At 51.6% G+C, this 22,923-nt stretch overlaps 8 protein-coding genes across 8 annotated transcripts; 3 read left to right on the forward strand and 5 right to left on the reverse strand.

Annotated features, from left to right (window-relative positions):
- Nucleotides 1-914: 914 nt before the first annotated feature.
- Nucleotides 915-3,731, forward strand: lreA (GATA transcription factor LreA; the record flags this gene model as incomplete). The annotated part of the gene is made up of 4 exons (XM_026759061.1): nucleotides 915-1,644; nucleotides 1,723-1,808; nucleotides 1,878-2,316; nucleotides 2,374-3,731. The coding sequence occupies 4 exons, from the start codon at nucleotides 915-917 to the stop codon at nucleotides 3,729-3,731; spliced, it is 2,613 nt and encodes an 870-aa protein (XP_026613319.1).
- A 537-nt stretch (nucleotides 3,732-4,268) lies between these two features.
- Nucleotides 4,269-5,453, reverse strand: CDV56_105702 (uncharacterized protein; the record flags this gene model as incomplete). The annotated part of the gene is made up of 1 exon (XM_026759321.1): nucleotides 4,269-5,453. One exon carries the CDS (start codon nucleotides 5,451-5,453, stop codon nucleotides 4,269-4,271), a length of 1,185 nt encoding a protein of 394 aa, XP_026613320.1.
- A 372-nt stretch (nucleotides 5,454-5,825) lies between these two features.
- On the reverse strand, nucleotides 5,826-7,150 carry CDV56_105817 (serum paraoxonase/arylesterase family protein; the record flags this gene model as incomplete). Its single annotated transcript, XM_026759436.1, has 2 exons — nucleotides 5,826-6,782; nucleotides 6,839-7,150. 2 exons carry the CDS (start codon nucleotides 7,148-7,150, stop codon nucleotides 5,826-5,828), a joined length of 1,269 nt encoding a protein of 422 aa, XP_026613321.1.
- A 1,027-nt stretch (nucleotides 7,151-8,177) lies between these two features.
- On the reverse strand, nucleotides 8,178-10,994 carry CDV56_105976 (ZZ type zinc finger domain protein; the record flags this gene model as incomplete). The annotated part of the gene is made up of 4 exons (XM_026759595.1): nucleotides 8,178-9,479; nucleotides 9,534-9,745; nucleotides 9,797-10,634; nucleotides 10,860-10,994. The coding sequence occupies 4 exons, from the start codon at nucleotides 10,992-10,994 to the stop codon at nucleotides 8,178-8,180; spliced, it is 2,487 nt and encodes an 828-aa protein (XP_026613322.1).
- A 1,542-nt stretch (nucleotides 10,995-12,536) lies between these two features.
- CDV56_106261 (uncharacterized protein) lies at nucleotides 12,537-14,645 on the reverse strand (the record flags this gene model as incomplete). Its single annotated transcript, XM_026759880.1, has 2 exons — nucleotides 12,537-13,935; nucleotides 13,990-14,645. 2 exons carry the CDS (start codon nucleotides 14,643-14,645, stop codon nucleotides 12,537-12,539), a joined length of 2,055 nt encoding a protein of 684 aa, XP_026613323.1.
- An 899-nt stretch (nucleotides 14,646-15,544) lies between these two features.
- Nucleotides 15,545-16,648, reverse strand: CDV56_106451 (putative RNA binding protein Rnp24; the record flags this gene model as incomplete). Its single annotated transcript, XM_026760070.1, has 1 exon — nucleotides 15,545-16,648. One exon carries the CDS (start codon nucleotides 16,646-16,648, stop codon nucleotides 15,545-15,547), a length of 1,104 nt encoding a protein of 367 aa, XP_026613324.1.
- Nucleotides 16,649-17,064: 416 nt separating this feature from the next.
- Nucleotides 17,065-20,172, forward strand: CDV56_106558 (uncharacterized protein; the record flags this gene model as incomplete). Its single annotated transcript, XM_026760177.1, has 4 exons — nucleotides 17,065-17,159; nucleotides 17,229-17,345; nucleotides 17,413-18,216; nucleotides 19,221-20,172. The coding sequence occupies 4 exons, from the start codon at nucleotides 17,065-17,067 to the stop codon at nucleotides 20,170-20,172; spliced, it is 1,968 nt and encodes a 655-aa protein (XP_026613325.1).
- A 917-nt stretch (nucleotides 20,173-21,089) lies between these two features.
- On the forward strand, nucleotides 21,090-22,668 carry CDV56_106784 (IFRD domain-containing protein; the record flags this gene model as incomplete). Its single annotated transcript, XM_026760403.1, has 2 exons — nucleotides 21,090-21,280; nucleotides 21,411-22,668. The coding sequence occupies 2 exons, from the start codon at nucleotides 21,090-21,092 to the stop codon at nucleotides 22,666-22,668; spliced, it is 1,449 nt and encodes a 482-aa protein (XP_026613326.1).
- Nucleotides 22,669-22,923: the final 255 nt, after the last annotated feature.

The raw sequence follows: 22,923 nt of genomic DNA on the forward strand, positions 1-22,923 counted from the left end.
CGTGCAAGAAGAAGATGGATATGGAGTGCAGCTGTAGTACATCCTCTGTCCTTGCGGTAGGTTACAGCCTCAATTGATTCCCCCAGAGTTCCGACATCTTGTTTCCTCTCAGCATTTATCCATAACTACTGTACATGCGCAATGAGCCCCTTTTGCCTCCACAGTCCCCAATTGATCAGTCACGCTCGGATTCGATACGTCAAGTTGATCAGTGACTGGCCATTGGAGATTGGATAGATTCAGTTGATGCTCCAAATTGCTTCAACAAAATGAATCCTATGTACTTGCCTCTCAATCTCCTGGATTGCTCCGTATTCGATGAAATCGCACGGAGTCTACTCCCGTCCATCCAGCAATGATAATTTCGTCTTGACGGTCGCTTCATCTCTTAGGTGCTCTGGAGTTTCTTCGTCTTTCATATCTTTTCTCTCCTCCCTCTCCTCCTCCTCCTCCTTTCTGTGCTGTCACTACTATAGCCAAGTCTCCTCCTGTTTGTGACCTTCAAGGTAAATAATATTCGGCGGTGTCGCTTGTTTTCAATCCATTTAGTCATTCTTGCTATTAATTATACCCTGAATCTGCTAACCAGTCAGTCTCACTGCATCTGCCCCCTCTTCTGAGTCGGACTCCGCTTCCTGCTTTTAGTGCCTACTCCCAGCAACTCCACAGTTTCACCTCCTCCTACTCTAATCATCCCATATCTACTCCTCTGTACAGTCGAACCTTCGGCTTCTTGACTCAGGCGGAAACTTCTGGATTCACTTACAGGGGGCCTTCCTACCAATCATTGCCCCCTGGAGGAATGTCTACCGTCGTGGGCTATCTTTAAGACATCTCCGCTGTGTTAGATGCGATCCGCCCATTGGCCAGAACAACCCTCATCGAATCGATCGAACGTCGCCTCACGACTCGAGATGGCCAACAACTACAATAATGACGCCTACTACGGCACTACCCCATTCTCCATGGCTCCCTCGACCTCGAGTAGCCAGTCCAACAACTCTCATCCTGCCTTTGATCGTACCAACGCCGAGATGATGACCTTTGCGCCTTCGGATCCCCTCCGAATGGGGGACTTCCCTTTCTCCCAGTCTCATGGATCAGACATGCTGTCGGGCAGCGTGCCAGCCGACGAGCTGCTCCCTTCTACCTCGTCCAGTCTGCCCGCGACCACTGCGCAGTTGGCCGACCGACTGTCCAACACGTTGTTCGCGTATGATCCGCTCTTTGGCATCGGGAGCTCCATGCCCATGGCACTGGACACAGCAGGTGCATTTGCCTACGACCCTTCTTCTGTATATCCTCAACCCTCCTCGATGTTCGAACAGACCTTCAGTAGGCAGCCGATGCCTCAGCGTCCTTCGTTTCAGAACCAGAATCTGAGCCTAGACCCAACTGCATCCTACTCTACCTCGCAAGCGCATGCATCGAGCAGAAACCCCTACTGGACATCCTCGGCTGATGCCACCCCTACGGCCGAAGCCACGACCATGGCCAACAGATCATCCTCCAACGTTTCGAAATCGACAGAATCGTCACGAAGCCAGCAGTTACCGCACAGGCGACGCCAGGATTTTCAAGCCCCTGCGACACAAGTTTCTTCCCACCGTTACATTCAGCCCAAGAGGCCATCGCCCATGAAAGGTGCATCTTCTTCTTCTTCTTACTGTGTTACATGTTGCACGTGAAATAGAACATAGACTGACATGGAAAAATTCCCAGATTCCATCAAGTCGGCGAGCACGGGTGAGGTCACTCCTTATAACAGCATATATTCGAGCAGCGGCATTGATATGATGAGCATACTGGTAAGTCCATTCCATCTTGCCAGTCCGACGGCTTGGGTGATACCATATGCACAATCTAACTTCAGCCAGGCTGAGGTTGTTTCAAGACCCGACCCCAAGATTAATATCGGCGCTGTTGATTTGTCATGTGCATTTGCATTGTGCGACATCCACCAGGAGGATAATCCTATCATTTATGTATCGGAGGCCTTTGTGCGGCTGACCGGTTACACTGAGGAGGAGATTGTTGGCCAGAACTGTCGGTTTCTTCAGGACCCAACTGGTCTGGTCCAGCAGGGCATGCCCCGGAAGTTCGTCGATCAGCGTACCGCATTTCGATTGCGGTCTACGATCGAGGACCGTGGAGAAATCCAGGCCACCATCATTAACTACAGAAAGGGCGGCCAGCCCTTTATGAATCTAATCACAATGATTCCTGTCCGATGGAATTCACCTGATTACCGATTCTACGTCGGGTTTCAGGTCGACCTCGTGGAGAAGCCCGATGCCATCACAAGAAGGAATCCAAGTATGTTTCAGATGCTCTCGTTTGCCTTGGATGACCTAGACTGACCAAATGTGACAGATGGTACTTACATGATTAACTACCAGCGCAATCAACTGCCTAATTACGTGGTGCCGCCCCCGGACATCTATCGGATGCATCCGGACCTTGCCACCTACTTCGGTCCCGACCAGGTCTCGACGATACTGGACAACTTGGGCACTTCCGACCAGAGCTACCAGCAGTATCTGGACCGCGTTCTCGTCGAGAATACCGATGACGTCATTCACGTGCTCTCTTTCGACGGTGAATTTTTGTACCTATCTCCGTCCTGTCGGAAGGCCCTCGAGTACGAATCATACGAGTTGATAGGCAAGACACTCTCGACGATCTGCCATCCCAGCGATATCGGTCCTGTCATACGCGACCTCCGATCCTGCACCAACTCTGACCCAGTCAGTGTGATGTACCGGATCCGGACAAAGTACAGCGGGTACGTGTGGTTCGAAAGTCACGGCTCGTGGCACATCGGCGAGCGCGGCCGGCAATATATGGTGATGACCGGCCGGGTCTGCCCCGTCTATCACCTGGACCAGATCGCAAAGATTGGCGACGGCGGGTTAGCCGAGAACGATCTGTGGGCCAAGCTCTCGATCTCTGGCATCATTCTCTTCATGTCCTCAAAGGCTCGGCCAGTGCTCGGCCGAGTGCCCGATGATCTGGTCGGTAAAAGTATTCAGGACCTGATCTCAGTCGATGCCCGGCTGGACGCTCAACAGGCTTTGGAGGTGGCTCGGACTGGCCAGCAGACGAGCTTTAACCATAAAATCCGGCACAAGAAGGGTCACATGTTGCAGGCCCAGACCACCTTGTACCCTGGAGACACCAAGGCAGGGGAGAAACCTTCATTCTTGGTCGCGCAGCTGCGCTTTCCCAAATCACCGCAGACTGCTTCCGGGACGGAAGATGTTGCACCTGCGGATATCACCGCTGCGCTTTCCGGGGACACGAGCGTGATTGGAAGGGGAGACGGCACTGCGGCGGACCAACCGACGTACGACATGTCGGCACTGGGGGGCTCCAACTCGTTGCCATCCGGTAATCAATACGTGCCGACTGTTGGCGAACCGATGCTCTTCACCGAGTTGAACCCGACACGCGGTTCGAGCTGGCAATTTGAGCTCCGCGAACTGGAGAAACAGAATCGTATTCTGTCCGACGAGGTTCAGCGCCTTCTTGCGCGGAGGAAGAAGCGTAAGAGGAAGCAGAGCACTGTTCCCGTCGAAAAGAGCTGCGCGATGTGCCAGACCCGGACCACGCCGGAATGGCGTCGAGGTCCCAGTGGTAACCGCGATCTTTGCAACAGCTGTGGTCTGCGCTGGGCCAAGCAGGTCCGCAACGCGGCACAGGCTGCGTCGCAGAAAATCCGAGCCACTTAGACTACTTCTGCTTACAGTTTGTTCTTATCTCACGCGTTTATGACGAACCTCGATTTCAAGCGTTCTGACTGGTTTCGTTTTCTTGACTTTTGTGCGCTGGTCTTACCAGCGGATGGTCTTTCAACCAGGGGATGGATTTTTCAGCAGGCACAGGCGTGGATCGGCTATATATAACGACTACGTTATTTAATTCGAATTGGCTGGGTTTGGGCACGAAGTGGGATGCTTTACCGGCGCAATGGATGTGACTTATTCATGATGAGTGTACAGTATAACACACGTGTTTTCTGGGCGAAACGGCTGGAAGAAACAGAAGCAGCCGAAAAGTTACGACACTTAATGGGCAACTCTAACCTACAACTTTGTTCTCGGATAATTATTTTCCATAGAAACCAATCAAGCCATGAGAACCATGGGTGTGTCATTCGATCTGTGAATAATCACGAACCGCTAAGACGTCTTCACTTCTAGTCCATGTCATGCGCCAGAGGTCTTCAATCCCAAGTAACCATACATTAAGAAATACACTTGCGAGCCTTAAGCCCTTTCCAGCCATCGTTCCAACCACCGTCTCTCCTCCCTCTCTGCCTCCCAACCCTCCTTGCCGTCCGCAACGCCCACGCCCCCTCGCTCCTCGACCGCAATCCTGACCTCCGCCGCCTCCATCGCCGGGACCCCTCCCCCCTGCCGGATCAACTCATCATCCAGCGCCAGGTACTCCACATACCGCCGCAGTCGCGGCCGATACAACCAGGCCACCAGCGCGGGGGGCCGGGTATGCGTCCGAACAAGCCCCAAGGCCGCGCACGCCCGCAGGATCTCCTCGGCCGAGGCATGCTCGACCCAGACCGGGTGTGCAAAGTCGCGCGACAACAGCTCGAGCTCGGCGTCCGAGCCGGCCGCGGGGCCCGTCACGGAGCCTCGCGACTGCGCCTGGTGGGCGGCGAGGGCGGCGCGTTTCCGGGCCGCGCGCTGCAGCCGCTCCTTCTTGATCTGCTGGGGGACGCGGCAGGTGAAAGGGGTGACGGCGTTGCCGAGGGCCAGGACGGCGAGCGGGGTCATCTCGCCGCAGACGATCAGGATGAGGGTGAAGGGGATCATGCGGCGGACGTCGTAGGCGGCGCGGCGGACGAGCTGGAAGTTGGCGCGGCTGAGGCGTTGGGGTTGCACGGCTGCGCGGAAGGGTGTGGCCGTGCTGTTGGGCTTGGACGAGGAGGTGGTGGAGGGTGCTGGGGGAGGCGAGATGGGGAGGTAGGCGGGTAGACCCAGAGAGCGGCGGAGGGGGAGCGAGGCGCGGTAGTTGTGGTAGACGTTTTTGAGGCCCGTCTTGTAGAAGGAGAGGTAGGCGCGGCCCAGCGCGACGTAGCGTTTCAGCTTGTCGGCCGGTCCGGCGGACGCTGACACAGGCTCTGGGAGGTTGAGGTCTGCTGGCCGGGTGCTCGGGGGAGGGTTGACATCGTTGGCGAGAGAGGTGGTCGCCGTTGAAGAGGTGGACGGAACAATGGGGGGAGCCGGCTGGGCAGACGACGGGGGTCGCGTATGTGATTTCGGGGAGGATGATGGGCTGGCGTAGCCGCGAGTCAAAAGGCTATAGCAATTGCGAATGGCGGCAGGTTGATACCGGAGCTGTCGGTGCTGAACCAGGGATGATGCCATGGAGGTGATGGCTGGGCAATTGCCCCGCGTCCGCAGGGCTGTGTGAGTTGAAAAGGTGGATGGCATCATTAAAGCATCTCAGAGGAGAGGCATGCTGACAGGATTGAGGAAGGAAGTGGCGAAAATATTGAAGTGCTTGAGATCCTACAGACGGTGACGATCCGAATGTTGACAGATGGAAACAATGGGTGCCTCAGGCATAAGGCAGAATATTGTTCAGGCACCACGGCTGCAAGGCATCATTCATCATCACGTCGACAATAACTTCTCTAGGCTATGAGATCTTAGATTACGACCGACCTATGTTACGTATTACTTTGAAAGCTATTGCGAAGTCTCGCTACGTTTAGGGATGCAGATGTACTGTCACCTATGACTATCATTCTGGTCATCAACACCAGGGATAATTCTGAGTTATCGATGTAGACAAGACTTGCTTCAAAGGTCAACCTCAATGGCAATAACGCTCTCTGAGACGAACCCGGTCACAAACAACCATGCTTTCTTTCCCTCTCCAGGTTCAGTTGCAATGGGAACCAAGAGCGCCGTGCTTGCAGTCCGGATGAGAGTGCCATCATCCTCGAAAAGAACGCGCGACTCCCACTCGGTGGATTCCTCTCCATCCCCGTTCGTGCCTGGTTTAGGCCGCACATGCCATACAATGGCTCCATCTTTACCGTTCGGATCAGCGTGGTGTTTCGGCAGATCAATCGGACGCGTCATTCCCGCCACAACGTAACCGCTGGCATCGTCTGCAGCAGTACGATACGGATCCGAGTAGTAAGTGGGATTGTCAATTTGGCCCCCTGGATGAATCTCATCGAAGATAGATATCGTGTGGTTGCCACTGTTTGGACGAGCGCGATACAGAGTTCCTCCCATGCAACTGACGATGAGCATCTCGTCCTTAGATTTACCATGGCCAAGTCCATTATTGTTGTGTAACCCTGTCAAAGCCACCGTGGCGTCGATACCTTTGTCTGCGTCCTTCGACTTCAGATCGTGGATCTGTACCTGGATGATGCTCGACCACTTGGCTGCGGGGACAAGATCCTCAATCATGCGTTTGTATCCCTCCCGGTAGTAATGATCATTGGTCGCGTAGAAAGAGTTCGGACTCTCTGCATATATGTCGTTGGGTGTAGCGATCAACGGGTGACGAATGGAACGAACATGTTCGGCAGTGCTCGATTCCAAAACATGGTGGAAGAGCTCGACTTGAGATCGCGCCTTAGGAATATCTTTCCCGGCCTGTGTAAATTCCGGATTCGGCAGATGGTTCACAGCAAAGATATACACAGCATTGGGATTCTCCGGGTCCTCGATGACGTCGATTCCATGGGTCACAAATGGACCTGAGAAATTCTCAAATGCCAGCCGGGTTGACTCCATTGTCTAACCAACAGGTCAACGTGATAACCCAAGCCTATTTGACAGGAAGAGAGCAGTACCTTGGGATCAATGACATGAAGTGAGCCGGTAGATGGGATAGCCGGTTGCTCAAGGTTCGCCAACGGAGGGAACCACTTGAAGCGAGGCAAGACCGAATCCTCACATGCTGCAAATATTTTGTTCGTAGGCTGCCAGTAATGCATATCCTCGCATTGCATCGTATCGGCAATCTTGTGGTAACCCTGTCCTTCAACAATCACCAGAGGCGCGGGATGCCGGAAGACCCCCAGGTTGGTGAGCTGCCGATACACAGGGCCATACAGAGTTGCGGTCAGCACGGCAAGAAGAGCAATACTAACGGAGCCTGCCATGGTGTAACGACACGGTCTCGTTGTCGCTTTTCTCCGTACTGGTTTGCCTGTTGGTTAGATCTTTGGATATTGTGAGCAGACAGATGGTTGTGATAAGGTTCGTGTCTGTCTTTTCTCTCATGAAATGGGAGGATGCAAGCAGACAACGAGGAGGAGAAAAGAGACCATAACTGAGAATGTGATAGCTCTGCCTGTTCACACTGCAGGAGGGCGGGGGCAGGGGCAGGAGCAGGAGGGACCAGTACTCCGTATCACCTACTCCGCAGTGATGAGTGCTAACATGGCCGCATTCTGGATAGATCCGTGGATTGGGGGTCTTTCGATTGGTCGGTCAGTCATGGATAAATGGATCTTCATCAGAGAGGGGAGAGGAGAAACCGAAGATCGTCGTTGGAGCTATGGAGGGAGTATGGAGTCAAAGTACCCCAGTAATAGCTAACTGTGGCGGGGGAGGAGTTTGACCGAGGCTCACAGCCCAACAAAACGGGTTGAATTGCCGGACAGAACCGAGTACAGCTTCACAGTCTCGATATCTAGGGAGCCATGAGCTTGGTTATCGTCGAACGATGCCAGTGTCGACAGAAGGAGATTCCATGACTACAACATTTGAGGCGACAGTTGGAGAAATTATCTTGTTAATAAGACTGAGCACAAATAAACACAGCAAATGAGAAGAGTAACCCCGGTTGTTCCATTCCGTTCATTCTTTGAATAGCCCCTTTGAATAGCCCCTTTGAAATAATCAAATTCCCAAAAATGTTGCAGCATCGCCTCATTGCGCGTGATTGTTTTGGCACGTCTTTCAACCCGGAGGATGATTGGGGATGATGGTCAAGCTCACCGATCCCTAGCCTTAAGTCTCGAGGCAGATATAGAAAACACATCAAATTATTGGCTTGACAATAATATTGAAGAGAGATGAGAAGTTTGATCCATGCATCCTTCGCCGTTCCCGCCCATTACGCCCATATGGTCGAGGTAAAAACAAGGGCCTCGCTAGCAGGCCCAAAGCATGCAGACACTGACATTAGACCTGCGATTGGGCTTCCAAGTAGTCTTGGTCGCTGGCATCCAGGACATCGTACTCTTCGTCGGTCAGGAACCCGGTCTCGGTGTTGGCATCGTCCAAGGTCAAACTCTCCACATCCTCCAGAACATCTTGTTCAGACGGATTGGACACGGAAGGGGCAGTCAAAGGAGCTGCAATCATTGCCTGGTGAGTGCTCCCGACCGGTGACTCCTTGTCCAGGGTAGGGAAGATCATTTGACTCCCCGTGCGTTCAGTGTCATCGACCGGGGGCGCCTCTACCTGTTGCTCAGGTTCGCGAGGAGCCTCCTCTACAGGCTCCAGCTTGGTGGACGTAGCCATGTGGTCGCGTACCTGAATATCACACCAAAGTCTATGACCGAAGGGCATGCCATTGGTGAGCTTCAAGCGCCAATACGAGATGGCAGTACCGACCCGGCTCGGGGCCTTCAGAGTCACAGTGAAATCGGCGCTTTGGCCAGGCTCCAAGGGTTCGAGGAGCTTGTTGCTCTCCATGGCGGCGGAGACTGAATCAAGGCTCAAGGGGCGATTGGTGTCCACGTTGAACATGGAATCACCGCCCACAAAGCGCACGTCACTTCCAGCGGGCCATGCAAGTGGTCCAGGGTTGTAGAGTGTCCATGTCTGCTGGAATACCTTGTTTGGCAACATGACGGTGCCGTCATGAACAGTGTCACGGATAAAGAAAGCTTGATAGCTGGAAGCTGGATCGGCAGTTGGCATCTCATACACCTTGGGTTGCGCCTTTTCGGCTGCTGCTGGAGATGGCTCCACGATTTCCTTTTGCTTCACAGCTGCTTCTTCCTCGCTGCATGGCGCCTCGGAAGGCTTTTCAGCTTCAGCTGGAATATTGGCTTGTGCGGAGGTAGATCTCTTGACTTGGTCACCCGCAAGGATGACGGGTCCGCCGAGCCCGTTCTCAGTCACGGAGTTGCTGATAGTAACGCCGCGCACCGGTGTCTTGAGCATCAGCAATGGATGGGTACGATTATGGGTGTTGGTCGGTAGGGCTTCGCACTTGGCGCAGAAATCAGTATCATGGCACACAGAGCACTTGTACCGAACTCCGGTAATGTAGCGGGGGAACGGCTTGTCCTTGCACAGTGGCCCATCGCAGTAGATGCCATAGTGAACCTCATGGTGCTGCAGCGGCTCAGAGATGGCCTCATAGAGGGGTGCAAAGCGATGTCCTGGGTGGCTTTGCGCGGCATTGCCAACACATTCCGAGCAGTAGTCCCAGTCGGGGCAGGTCAGACACTTGTGACGAACTCCCAAGATGCGCTGAGAGTATATTAGCTTGCAAGAAACCTCAATTCAACAGTTGGTTGATCATACCTTTTCACAACCGTCACAGATCGCTGCGTGCTGGTGACGGCGGCCAGGGCTGCAACGCGACTGCACGAGACTCTTCAGGCAGAAGTCTCGGTCGTGAAGGAGGGAGAAGCGATGGGCCGGATGATGGCCGTGTGCGTCTTTCAGAAGGCAGGTCATGCAAAGATCATAGTCGTCGCAGTCAGTGCATGTGACCATCTTGGTTTCGTCGAAATCTGCCGAGAATGAGCAACAATGGAAACCGCATATGACGATAAGCGACTCACCCTTGAGACAAGCGTTGCAGATCCGCTCCACAGGTTGGAGAGGGTACTTTTCAGCGTCAGCTGGAATAGGCTCTGGGGCCTTCTCGGGAGCGAGCTCAGACAGAGTTTCTGACACCGTCTTGGACTCTCTTGGTTCCTCAAGCTTGCGAGGAGCCACTCGTTCAGTAGTGCTGTTAGTAACGATGCCATCTTGGACAACACGCTTGATCAACCAGTGGTCCCCAGACTGACACGAGACCCCCGAGTTTACGCACTGAGGGCATAGATCGAAATCCCCGTCTTCACAGATGCTGCAATGGTAGTGTTCATTGGGAATAGAACGCCCGCAATTGTTGCAGTCAATACAGAATACACCAGTTGGGGACCTGTGCGAGACGATAGGGACATCGACGTTATCTGTATTTAGGACAAAGTCTCGATAACGAGGCTGAGCGGGTGTGATGTCATCTTTCGTCCACTGAACAGATTGGGGACCAACGGAAGCGGGTTTCTCGAGAGCACCCAAAAGGTCAGGCACCGATTCCGAAGTGCCGGAGGGAACTACTTCGGCTCCAATCACAGGTGGGGGAGAACTCAGGACAGTCTCCAGGTAGCTGTATCTTGCTGGGCCCTGGTCCTCCGGAGCACTCTCGGAAAGAGAGGGCTGCGAAACAGGCTCATTCACTTCATTGACCAATGTCGCCTTGATACGCAGCTTCAGTTTAGCTTTGGCAGCACGGTAAAGTTGCTTGTAGACTGCGAGGTTCTCGCTGTCTAAGCGGACATAGCAACCGGCGCTGTCCGAGTAGCGTTCAAAGATGACGTTGCTGTCCGCTGGGACGCCAATAAGTTGACGGAGCTAGATCAAGCGAGCTCATTAGCATCGTACAAAACTAAAAAATGAGATAGCAGTTCTTTTCTGCGTATTCTCCAGATATAATGAAGAAAACTAATAGGATAGGATTTCATGGCTGCACAGGGTAGAAAGCTTGCCAACGGTGGTCGGCAAGAACTCGAGGGTGCTTGATGGGGGAGTGGTTGAAGCTCCGACCGGAGCTAGCTAGGGTGGAGACCATCCACATACCTTCTGGGGAAGAACACGAGCACCTAGTTCTCTCAGAGGAACCTTGAAGCGTCGAGTGCTGTCATTATAGAGCACTTTGATTGTGATTAGGGTTGCAGGTCCGACTGGACTAGCCGGTGGAATGGGGGTAGACATGGTGTAGACAGAGGACGAAGGTGAGGAAGGTGACGAAGGTGGACTAGAGATAAGGCACTAGTCACCTACGTAAGAGATGATGAGCAGGGATCGAAGATAGGAGGTTGTGAGAAGCAAGATGATGAAAGAAAAGGATGAGAAGTTGATGAGGATGATGAAGAGTATGATGGATGAAGTCAGATATGGTAGACTATTGGGCTAAATAGATAGAGGCAGAGACAAGATGATGGAGAGAAGAGGAAGAGAACCGAGAGGAGAGGAGAGAGAGGTAATAAAGTGAGGTAAAGGTAAGGTATGGTAGTAGGCTGCCTGGGGTTGCGTATGATACCATCATACCAGTAAAGTAGGTAGGTAGAGATGCGGAGTACGGTACAGTTACAGAGTACCTAAGGTCATCTGCTGCTCTACAAACGGCTTTCCGGGGGAGGCTTTACCTCACAGTAGTTAAGTGGAGGAGAGGAGGAGGCGGTGAAGCTCACATCGTTATCGCCATTCTCATTGGTACCGTCACCACTCAGTACTTCGCATACTTGCAGGGGACACAGTCAGATTCTATTGTTGTCATCATCATCGTCATTATTATTATTATTGTATATGTATATGTATACTTGGCTACCTTATTTCCCCCCTCTGGATTCGCAGTATGGATTCATCCTTTGTCTTTCCGAATAGTGCGTGATGCTCACTGGAAGATATCGACGTGCTGTACTATGTAACTACGACACCATCCTATCTTGTCAATTCTTGAAATTAGTCATAATTTTATGCAACGCACCGAATCCTTTCTACAGCCCCAAGAGGACAAGAAGAAGCTGATCAGACAGGTTGTTTCCCTTCATATTTGAATTTATTGCCCACGCCACAACGCAAACACCATTCCTAAATGCTAGAGCGCAGCGAACGGCGGAACAAACCACTGACAACAAGAAGACAAGAGTGGGAATTATCGAAAGACCCATGCAGGTCAAAATGTGGGAAAAAAGTACATGTTCGAAGTTTTCCAGGATCGCCCTTCAAAGGAATATGGAGAAAAGAAAAATGTCAACACTCCACGAAGGGAGGATGGAACAGCACGGAGAAGGGGAAAGTCAATGCCACATCGCTTTCCAGATAATAAGCAGGAAAAATGCGTACAGAACATGAGAGCTTCCGGCCACAGGAAGTTGGCACCACAATGATGAGAAGACGATCGCTAAGGATGCAAGGGTGGCTTATCTAATAACAATCCATATAAAAGCTCAAGGAAATGGCATCATGGAGTGTTTCATCAGACAGGAAACATGATGACGAGACAGTAAAGTGAAAAGCGGAGCTGAAAAGAACGAGTAAGGATAGCGGACGAGACTCCCGTAGTCGACATCATAAGTGTTGGGAATTATCAATCGCATGGCATCACAGTGAGACTAAAGCGCAGGACGAGAAATGTGTGGATGGGAACGGCAAAAGAAAGGCAAGAGAAGATAACGAAGATGATAAGGTACGAATTTTTTTTAAGGTATCGAAAAGTGGCGAAAGAAAAACTTTGAAAATGCTCTTTTTTTTTCATTGCGGAGCGTAGTATACACCACCCTGCGTCTGAGGATAATAGTAGGTTGTGCCTGGAGGAGTCATCATTCCACCCATGCCAATGACGCCACCAGGCCCCGGCGCAGAGGGCGTGGCATACGATGCGTTAGGCCACATCTGCGAGGCGTCGTAGAAGTAAACTGTGCCACCAGCCTCATGCGCGACTGTGCCTGGTTGCGAAGGCTGCTCTGCGGATGAGGCGTGGGCACCTGGAACCACATATGGAGCTTGCTGTCCCGGTGGAGGATACGGTACAACGGAGGCTCCTGGCATTCCAGCGGCGTTGTACGGTGGAAATTCTGTTCCAGACACTGGATAGTATACTGTACCGGGGGGGTAAGCGGTAGGATAAAATGGCTGGGCTTGTTGGAAGCCGTATGGTTGGAAAGGTTGAGCATGGATTGCTCGCTCGGGTATGTGCGACGAAGGCGTCCCGGCTGCATGGGCAGATTGAGCATCGGCACCATAGCCGGGGCCATTGATAGGCATAGGGACTTGGTGTTGGAATGGTTGTTCCTGCTGTGGCTGGGGGGCGTTGAAGGAGAAGCTTGCAGGAGTCTCTATATCGGCGACAGAAACCGCTTTCTGAGGACGAGGCTGATGCATCGGGATGGGAGCCACACGGCTCTCGCGGTACGAGGGTTGCTGAGGTTGAGGTTGAGGCATAGGTGGTGGCAGTGGCGCGGTAACAACGGCTCCGGGACCAGCAGCAGCGGCTGCCGGTGGCACGCCGCCTAATGGCCTAGAAGGCGGAGGCAGACGAACGACCGGCTTCCCATTTTCGGTCGTAACCACCGTATGTCTTGACAACACAGATGCGGCCGGCGAGGGATATCCATCATGAGAGGCTGGCTTGCCCATCGACGATCTCCGGCTAACGGTGACGCTTGGGGTGTAGACGGAGCCTGCATAAATGCTCGGACGGCGTCCGCCATAGAATCCACCCCGGCCCCTGCCACGGTAACCCTGTTGATTTGGCCTCAAGGCTCGTGGAATGAAGATGAAAGAGCGCTCTGTCGAAGGGAATATGTACCTCGGAGACTGTCCAGGGAACGATATGCGCACGGGCTTATCTCGACGCAGCGGAGGACGATGTTGAGGGAGACGAGTGTGTTGCTTCTTTGGAACGGCTGGAAAAGGTATGGGCCGAGCCATGCCTTGCAGAAACACTACAACAGGCACATTGCCGATCAGGGTGGTGCTCGAGAAAGACCTATTCGGGGGCGCAGACCGAGGAGCCGTAGGGACAGGCTTCGGGGCAAAGCTCGACATGGATCCTAGTGCAGCAGAAGACTTGTTGACGGGTTCATCTCCTGCGACCATCTCGTGCAGATCATGCGTCCACTGCCCTTCACTAGCATCAGGTTTGGAGTGCCTTGAGAGCGGTTAGCTACCGGGAGTACATGACAAAGAGTTGGGGAAGGCTCACCTGCGAACATTGCCATCCACGATGAGGCCATACGGTCTCGATTTTGACTTGTTAAACGGCCTATGGCCATTCGAACCAGACTCGGTTGAACGCTTATCGTGAAGAAAAAAGCTTCCTCGAGTGGGCACGAAGGCCGGATTCTCATCCCGCTCCTTTGCATACCTTTCGTGTTCGCGGCGTTTTCGCTCCGCAAGAGTCCCTCTTTTCGCTTCTGTGGGAGGTGCAGATGGCGTCCTTCCTGTCAGTGGACCAGACTCCCCCTTCAGATCATCAAAGTGGATTTCCGCCACTTCATTCGTCTGATCAGACAGTGTCATTCCATTCATCATGGCCTCAGTGTCTGACACAGCGATAGCTGTGTGTCGTTTGGCAGGAGATGAGGAATGGCGTCGTCCAGACCGCTGGTTGATTTCGGGCACAAGACCGTTGACCTGAGGTCCGTTGGTTCTGTCCATGTGCGGGGACGAAGAAACCTCCTCGTCGCTCTCGTCGCTTCCCTCGCCATCGGCATCATCATCATCATCCGGATGACTGATGACTGAGCCCTCGCTTAACGAATCATCTTCCAATTCTCCATCTAGGGAACCTTCGTCCTCGCCTTCCTCTTCTCTTCTCCTCCGCCGGCTAGCACCGATGTTGCGACGACGTGAGACCATTTTTGGTTGGCGTAAGAGATGGAAACAAGGGATAGGATTGAACACCGGATGCGATGTTCCTTTGTGTCACGGTAATTTGGGAGGAGGATTGAGATAAGGATGAAGGATGCACCGACCAGGAACGAAGTGCGGCGAGACGATCGGATTGCAAGGAGCGGGGGGCGGGAATGATCAACAGAAGCGGCAAAAACTCGAACACGTGTATGATGAGAGGGGAGTGAACGTCGAAAGATCGATGGGCGATGAAGGAAGATGCACCTCGAGAACGAGGGCGAGGAGTGTGGGACGGGTTGGGCAGTCGAGGGAAATGCAACAAGACGAGCACTATCAAAGTTGATGGCTTCCAGCATGAGCCATGACATCGAAGAGCGATGGCAACTATCCCAATCTGGTTAGCGCCTCCAAAACCACCTCAGCGATTCTAGAACTAGCATCAAACTGACACATAATAATAATAATAATAATAATAGCTAATTAGCTTGAGTATGGCGATCTGATAAGTCATCATTATTCATACCCCTTTGAAAAGAAATTGTTACTACCTTATTTATGTAGTTGAAAGTATCAGTGTTGAATGTTTACGTGAAGAGCTAATGCAAGCTATGTATTCTAGCTCCAAAGAGGTCATACTAGTAGCTTGTTTATGCCTACCTATCACTCAGTTTAAATGCTAGCTACAAAGTAAAAACACTCATGCTAACCAGTAGTATGGCTGTCTGTTATAGAATCATTCCCATCCAATATTTACTGCAATAAAAGAAAGTTCTTAAATGACTCGCAAGGAAAAAGTAGTTGAATGTCAGTCACTACCTTACTTGACTGAAGAGCTTGAGCGTAGCATATGAATGATGGGTATGCGCCATTCTGCTCCCGTTATAAACAGTTTATACCGACAAGTCTCAATCAAAAGTGATTTTCTTTCCTTGGGGTTCGACAATAGCACCGCTCAGCTTCTGCACGGTTTCCTTGTCGTATCTTGAGTATTCAGGCTTGCTTCGCTTGGGCTTTTCAGACCGTGACCGTTGCGGCTTGTCTCCGGTCGACTCCTGCTCGGGACGCCCATCTTCCACTTCAGTAATGGCCGATTCATCGTTCCTTTTGCCTTCCCCGTCTTTACCGAACCGCTTCTTGTACCGTGTCGTCGCATCCTCCGCGAACTCCATGCGCATTCGTCGACCAAGAAGCTGGTTCACCCAAACCCTCCTCTGTCTGGGTTTCTTCGACTTCCTGCTCTTTCCGGACTCTTCCTCTCCGGAGCCCTCGTCATCTTCCTCGTCTTCGTCAACCATCATAAAGCCCTTCACCGCTGCTTCGGCGGCAGCAAGATCCTCGAACTCCACCCAAGCATAGCCCTTGCATTTTCCAGTATCCTGAAACGTTGCCACATGTACATGCGTGACGGTACCGCATTGTCCAAAATGTTCCTCGATTGTCTCTTTTGTAGCATCAAAGCCGAGATTGCCAACGAATATCCGTTTCGAAGGAGGTTTTGTAGATGGTCCCTCCTGTTCTGACTTTTTTGGTCTGCCGTCAAAACTCTTCGCATCCTTGATCAGCACACGGCGCCCAGCTAGAAGTTGCTCGCTCAGCCCTACTGCCTCCTTCACAGCTTTGTCGTTGGCAAGATCGATGTAAGCGAAGCCCTTGTTCTGAGCCTTTCCAAATTTTTCTTGGCCCTTGGGCAGATGTATACGGGTGATTGTAGTATCCGCAAAAGTGCAATTGCTTATGAGAAACTTGCGCAGATCATCTTTGGTTACAGAAAAGGCCAGGTTTCCAATCCAGATGCCGTAGTCCGAACGTTTCTGCGAGGCATCTTGTTCTTTGCTGGGCACAGCGGCCTCTTCCTTCGTTGTAGAATCTGCCGTAGGCTCGGCAACCTTCTTTTTGGCTTTACGCAGAGCTTTCTTCGACGGAGGCTCGGGGGCGGACACGTCGATTTCAATTTCGGGAACGTCTGTGAGCTTTCGCTTTTTTTGACTACCTTCACCGAGACCAGCCATATCGGATCGATATCAGGTTCGTCAATGACCCAATAATCGTTCTTAGAGAGTGGCCCGCTTCAATTAATAGAATAATGAGATCGTACAATAGCGAATCACAATAGAAACTTGTCTTGACCGGTCTAGTCAAATAAGCGCATTTAGCTATTGTCCTTGCTATGTATCGGCAGAGAGAATTGAAACTTTTTACGGCGGGCAAAAACACCCGCCGACGCAACAATCTTCTATTGCGGACTTCGGACTTGGCGACAGCGCGAAACCACAGCTCGACTCAAACGTGACCAGCCATCTTCAACACAATCAATCGCTTCGCCTTCAGAGCTCTCTTTTGACACCCGCCATTTCATTATCAACCATCGATCTCTCATCTGAACCACTCCGTTGAATACGCATATCCGCATCAATTTCGATTCGACATGTCACAAGAAAACGAGGATTCCCGCTCTGTGGCTGAAAGCCTGCCAGACGAAGCAATCAGTGCCCCTACGAAACAGTCATATCGTTCTTTCAAGTAGGTCTTTCAGTGCGCAACATCAGTCATGGATATGAGAACTAATATGGCTACCCCCTGGTGCTACAGAAAGAAGTATGCCAAACTTAAAGTCAAATTCGAGCTTGGGATGAAGGAGAGCGAATCTCTGATCCGCGAAGAATTGCGCATCGAGGATCTCTCGAAGAGAATCCAGGAGCAGAATGAGTAAGCGAAGATCTGCAGGTGTATGGAAGGATATAGGCTCGTTCGAGGACTGACTCTTCTGCCACAGCCAACTTCTAGAGGTTCTCCTTGAATTTAACGAAAGTTTGCACATCCCAGCGAATCAGCGATATGATCTCAGTGCACCGGGAGACTCCTCCTTCCTGCCCACGCCTGAACGATCGCCGATGTCCATTGACTCTGCCAAGGCAAGATCCATTTTGAAAGATGCCGAAGCACAGATGGCTGCTGGCAGCATGACACTCGAAGCATATCGCACTCTGGAAGACGATATCAAACGAGGCAACGCATTTGCACCACATATGCATTACACTACCCTCAAGAAGGTACCTCATACGGGAGTGCCGCCCGTGAGACACGATTCTTCTACGGATATCAGCCTGGAGGAGAAGCTGGGATATCTTACTCCCGAACACGAGACCGAGTACTACTTGAGTATGGATGCAAAGCTCGGCGACGAAGCGGCCGCCCTCGAGCTTAGTCGCATTCCCGAAAAGCCATCATTTTCTGAGCGAGAAAGGGAATTAGCGCTACGAAACCCTGTCTCCGTTTACAACTGGCTCCGGCGCAATCAACCACATATTTTCCTACAGGACAATGAGAACGCCTCCGAGAAGTCAGGCTCTCGACCGACTAATGTGCGAGCGTCCAAAAGGGCAACCCAGCCACGCAAAGAGGAGGAGGCTTACGACGAAGACGGCATCCTGATGGATACCGGTCCCACTCCGGGTAGCACCAAAGGCAAGCGCAAGCGCGATGACGATACGGGCTACAGGCCCAAGGGTGGTAGCAGCCGTCCCAGCAAGAAAAAGAAGGACGACACGAACTCGAATGCCAAACGCACATCGAAAAGGTCTTCAGGTGTGGGTGCCTGAAGACCTGGTTCCTCTGGTCGAAGCATTGATCTCCCTTCTATGTACTAATATGTTTCTCATTCCTCCTTCTCACGTCCTGAATCATCCGGGGATTCTAGGGCATGCTTCGCGCAGACCATGCAGGACAAGCTGCCTACTGAGGACTGTCAGCACTGCGCTTTATTTCTTATGTTGTTCCCAGTTTGACAGGCATGGCTGTCTCTCGCAAGGTGTCTCGTAATTTGACAAGCTTGACAATTGTGCATCATCATTCGGCCATACTACCTTAATTCTTTTCATTGCTGTCTTATCATTCTCTTTCTTTTTTTTTCTCATCAATATTGACTGGCGAGGGTATGAAATGAACCTTGATGGAAAAGCCTAATTAGATTCATGAATAACTACAATGAAAATATCACTAGGGCAACTGATTTTCTTTTCACTATTAAAGTATGCCGAATTTGTATTGATTTCTCAATTACTTCGTACTCCGTATATGGGTCCTGAGTTCTAGCTGCAGGTTTTCACGTGCTCTTTGCAACAAGTTTGTTCTGTTTGCTCTTGAACAATTCGAATGCGGAATCTTTTGCTCTTGGAGCTTGAACACAGCTTCTCAAAGCAAACTTCAGCTCCATACTCATTTTAAATTTTATAGGCCAAATCTTGCCTTTGGTAATTCTTTTCGCTTGAAGATGGCAATTACTATTCTACCTCCCGTTGTGGAGGAAGTCAATTCTCCCCATCCAGATTCAGACTTCGATTCAATGTCGATAGATTCAGACGGAGGAGTTGATTTGGCTTCAAGAGGAGGCTCTCGACCCAGCAAACGCCCCCGCTTAGTGGAAGGAACAAAGATTGGCGCAGGGATTGTGACACCCGGTGAAGTTGTGACGGATGATCCACAATGGATGAGGTCGGTCTTTCTGATCTTCAGGCTCGATTTTTCGCCCATTTCAGATACCTTTCACAGAAGGTTCAGGATTGTCACTGACCAAATTCACAGAGGCCATGGTACCTACTCGAATCCGCTTTCAACTTCAATCATCGCCACCGTTGCTGGTACCGTACAGAAAACCAACAAACTGCTCTCCGTTCAGCCGCTGCGGGCCCGGTATATCCCAGAAATCGGTGATCTGGTTGTTGGACGCATTGTGGAGGTTCAGTCACGACGATGGAAGGTCGATATCGCCGCCCCTCTACTCGCACAATTACCCCTCTCTGCCATCAATCTTCCAGGCGGTATCCTACGTCGGCGGACAAGCGCGGATGAACTGCAGATTCGAGCCTTCTTCAGTGAAGGAGACTTGGTGGTTGCAGAAGTTCAGAGCGTGCATTCAGACGGCTCAGCATCACTACACACGCGATCATTGAAATACGGCAAGCTTAGAAATGGCGTGTTCCTCGCTGTTGCGGGAACCGGTGGAAGCGGAGCTTCGAGTTCGACAGTGAAGGGAGGTCATGGTGCGGGGGCTGCCTCTGCAGGGGCGATGGGCACCTCAGGCACTGGCGGTGTGGTCCGCGCCCGGAGACAACAGTGGACGGTCAACACAGCGAACGGAGGCGGCGAGGTGAACATTATACTCGGGGTGAATGGTTACATCTGGATCGCGAAGCACGCCGACGGCGCGGCGGCAGCATCCTCTACGACGGAGAATATATCCATTACCCGCATGGAGGAAATGGTGTCGAGCTCTATCTATTCCAGCCAGAACGATGAGATTCCGCCGCAGACACGGCGCGAGATTGCACGCCTGGCGCAATGTATTCGCGTCCTGGTCCAAGGTGGAGTACGTGTGGATGAGGAAACCGTCATGAGAGCATACGATGCCAGTCTACAGGTTGATCTTGAAATCGGGGACGATGAGGATGAGGACGAGCGGGGGAGAGAGGGAAGGGAGTACCTCGAGGGCGACAAAGCTTCGGGGATCCTAGCGTTGGTGGTGGAACAACAATGAGGAGAACAATAGTGCTTTCCAGGAGCACAGGAGAGCATGCATGATAGATACCCTTTCATGAATAAATCCGCATATCACGACGGTCTATTCGCAACAGTATTGCGGGACAGAGCAGTTCTCAGTAACCGAGAAACACAACCGACTATTGAATATCAATAGGCAACGACAGCCTGCAGAATACCGAAAAGAACAGTCTGAATATGAATTATCATAACGATCTGACCTGAAATGATCAGCAATAACGAGACCTATTCACACTCAATACGTAGAACCATTGACCATTCAAAGATTCTCTTTTAGTCAAGCCCGTCAATCGATAAGCGACCCCGCATCACGTGGCGATAAGACCCTCGGCGATTGGCAAAGGAAAATGAAAAGAAAAAGAAAAGAAGAAGACAGAAACACCTCTGGTTAATAAGATAAAACAATAAGAAATAATTGGTGGGATCACGTAGTTCATGTGAAAGAGCATCGGATATTTATCAATCATCTCCTCGAGGGATGAACCGGCTGAAAGGGTGCATGGGCTGGCTGTTACGTATTATTGTTCTTCCACTGGCTCCCTTCAAATAGAGAGGGTTTGCCGTTGACGTCTTCACTTGTCTTTCATTCTTGCTCGGTTCCTCTCTTTTTTTTTTTCATCGTCGCAGGCATCAACTGAGCCTTCGAACAGACTTTTCTCGACCCTTATTCTTCCTGCAGGATTCTTTTTCCAGTCTTATCATGTCCATCGTCTTTGTGAAAACATTCTTTCTGCCAACGCTCTCCATACCCTAGTATTAAGATATCCACGACCCACTGATCAGTGCGAAACTTATCATCAACAATACTTGATTATCGATCTCATCTATCTATACGATTCCTCAATCATTCTATCTCTCATATCAATAATCAGAGCCTTCCATTAATCTCTCAACATGCCTGACCTTCGCCGTCAGATCTTTGAGAGCGGCAAGACCATGTCCCGCAAGGCCGCTTCTCGCGAAGGCTCTCGCCGTCCCTCTCGAGCAGCCTCCGCTCAAAGTTCGAAACAATCGTCTCGCAACGCGAGCAGGCATCCATCCGATGAAGAGGACGAAGGTAACCTCAGCGACGATACTGCATACAGGTGACGTTCTTTCCCACTCCCATCTTTCCCTCATTTTCTCTGCCTTATTTTTAGGGTCCGCTAGGGGCGGGATGATGTCATTGTATTTATGAGTCGATGAGTATAACTAACTATGCTTTGGTCTTCACAGCCTCGGTTCCCTGGATGACCTGGCTGACATTCCAGATGCCGACACCAATAGCAACTGGCCCGAAGAGCTTGAGGATGTCGTTGAAGATATCCTGGATCGCAAACGAAGCAGCGTCCTGGCCCGAGAAGAAGCCTATGCTGCCTTCTGCCGTCTCGCCAAATCTCATTACATCGAAGATCGTATCCGCACCCGCGTCATTGACCTTGTGGGCGCTTTTGCCAAGAGTATCAAATTTGAAAGCAGCGTGCGAGAGACAAACCTGGCCCTTCGTGCGTTGAGTCTTCTTGCAATCACTGCCTTTGACGACACCATCTACGAAAATGTGGAGCCGCTGCTCACCCGCACGATCCGGGACTCAACTTCCCCTGTGATCAAGGCTGCCGCAATCCATTGCCTGGGGGTATGTACCAGCTTTGGTGGTGCTGGTGAAGACAGCATTCTTGACCAGATGACATTTTTCCTGGATATCGTTGCCTCCGATGGCCAATCAATCGAAGCCGCTGACGATGCGGCCACTGTCACGGCCGCCCTGCAAGAATGGGGCTACCTCGCGACTGAAATCGAGGACCTAGAAGCTGAGAGCGAAGAGGCGGTCCAGATCTTCATGGATCAGCTTAATAGCAATGATCCGGCGCGGCAGATAGCCGCTGGCGAGAATATCGCCCTGCTGTACGAAAAGAGCTACACACCGCAGGAGGACGACGACGACAACGACGACGAAGACGAGGAAGTTGAATCGGACGAGGAGTCCTTTATGGGTGCCGGTGACCGGGACGAGCCAAAGCTCATCAAACGCTACAACGCGTACCATAACACGCATGAGTTGGAACAGCAACTCCAATCATTGGCCACCGTGCACAACAAGCGCATCAGCAAGCGAGATAAGAAGAGTCTGCACAGCAATTTCGCCTCCATCTTGACGACAGTGGAGAATCCCCGACGCGGCCCCATGTACAACAAAGCGATCGACCAAGATTCGAATCGACATTACGGGAGCAAGGTCCGCGTGAAGATTGGAAAGGAAGGTGTCATGAGCATTGACCGTTGGTGGAAGTGGATTCGACTCAACTCTCTCCGACGGGTTCTCCAGGGCGGATTCGCGGTACAGTACTTTGAGGGCAACCGCGCCGTACTGGACAGTTTGCCATTGATGGTGCGAGCGCCACCATCCGCATCCGATCGTACGAGCGCAAGAAAATCAGCAAAGCCCCGAAATAATCCCCGATGGGCTGTTCATGATCAGTCAGACGAGGACTAAGCTATGGGAAGCGTGAACTTTCGATCGAATTCGTTCAATAATTTTGAGAATGCCGCAATATATCCGAACAGCGGCTCTGGAATCTCAGCTGTATATACGCTCAAGCGAATGACGTGATACCGACGACTAGAAACGAAATGGACACGATATGTTTTTCAGCAGCTGAATGGATTTACTTTTGACTTTTCACTCTATCAAATTTTCCCAAGTAATGGTCTTTTCTGGCCAAGCCTTGAGCATAGGTTGATTGCTGCG

The sequence above is a fragment of the Aspergillus thermomutatus genome (genome assembly GCF_002237265.1).
Source record: "Aspergillus thermomutatus strain HMR AF 39 chromosome Unknown NODE_132, whole genome shotgun sequence".
Lineage (NCBI taxonomy): Eukaryota > Fungi > Ascomycota > Eurotiomycetes > Eurotiales > Aspergillaceae > Aspergillus > Aspergillus thermomutatus.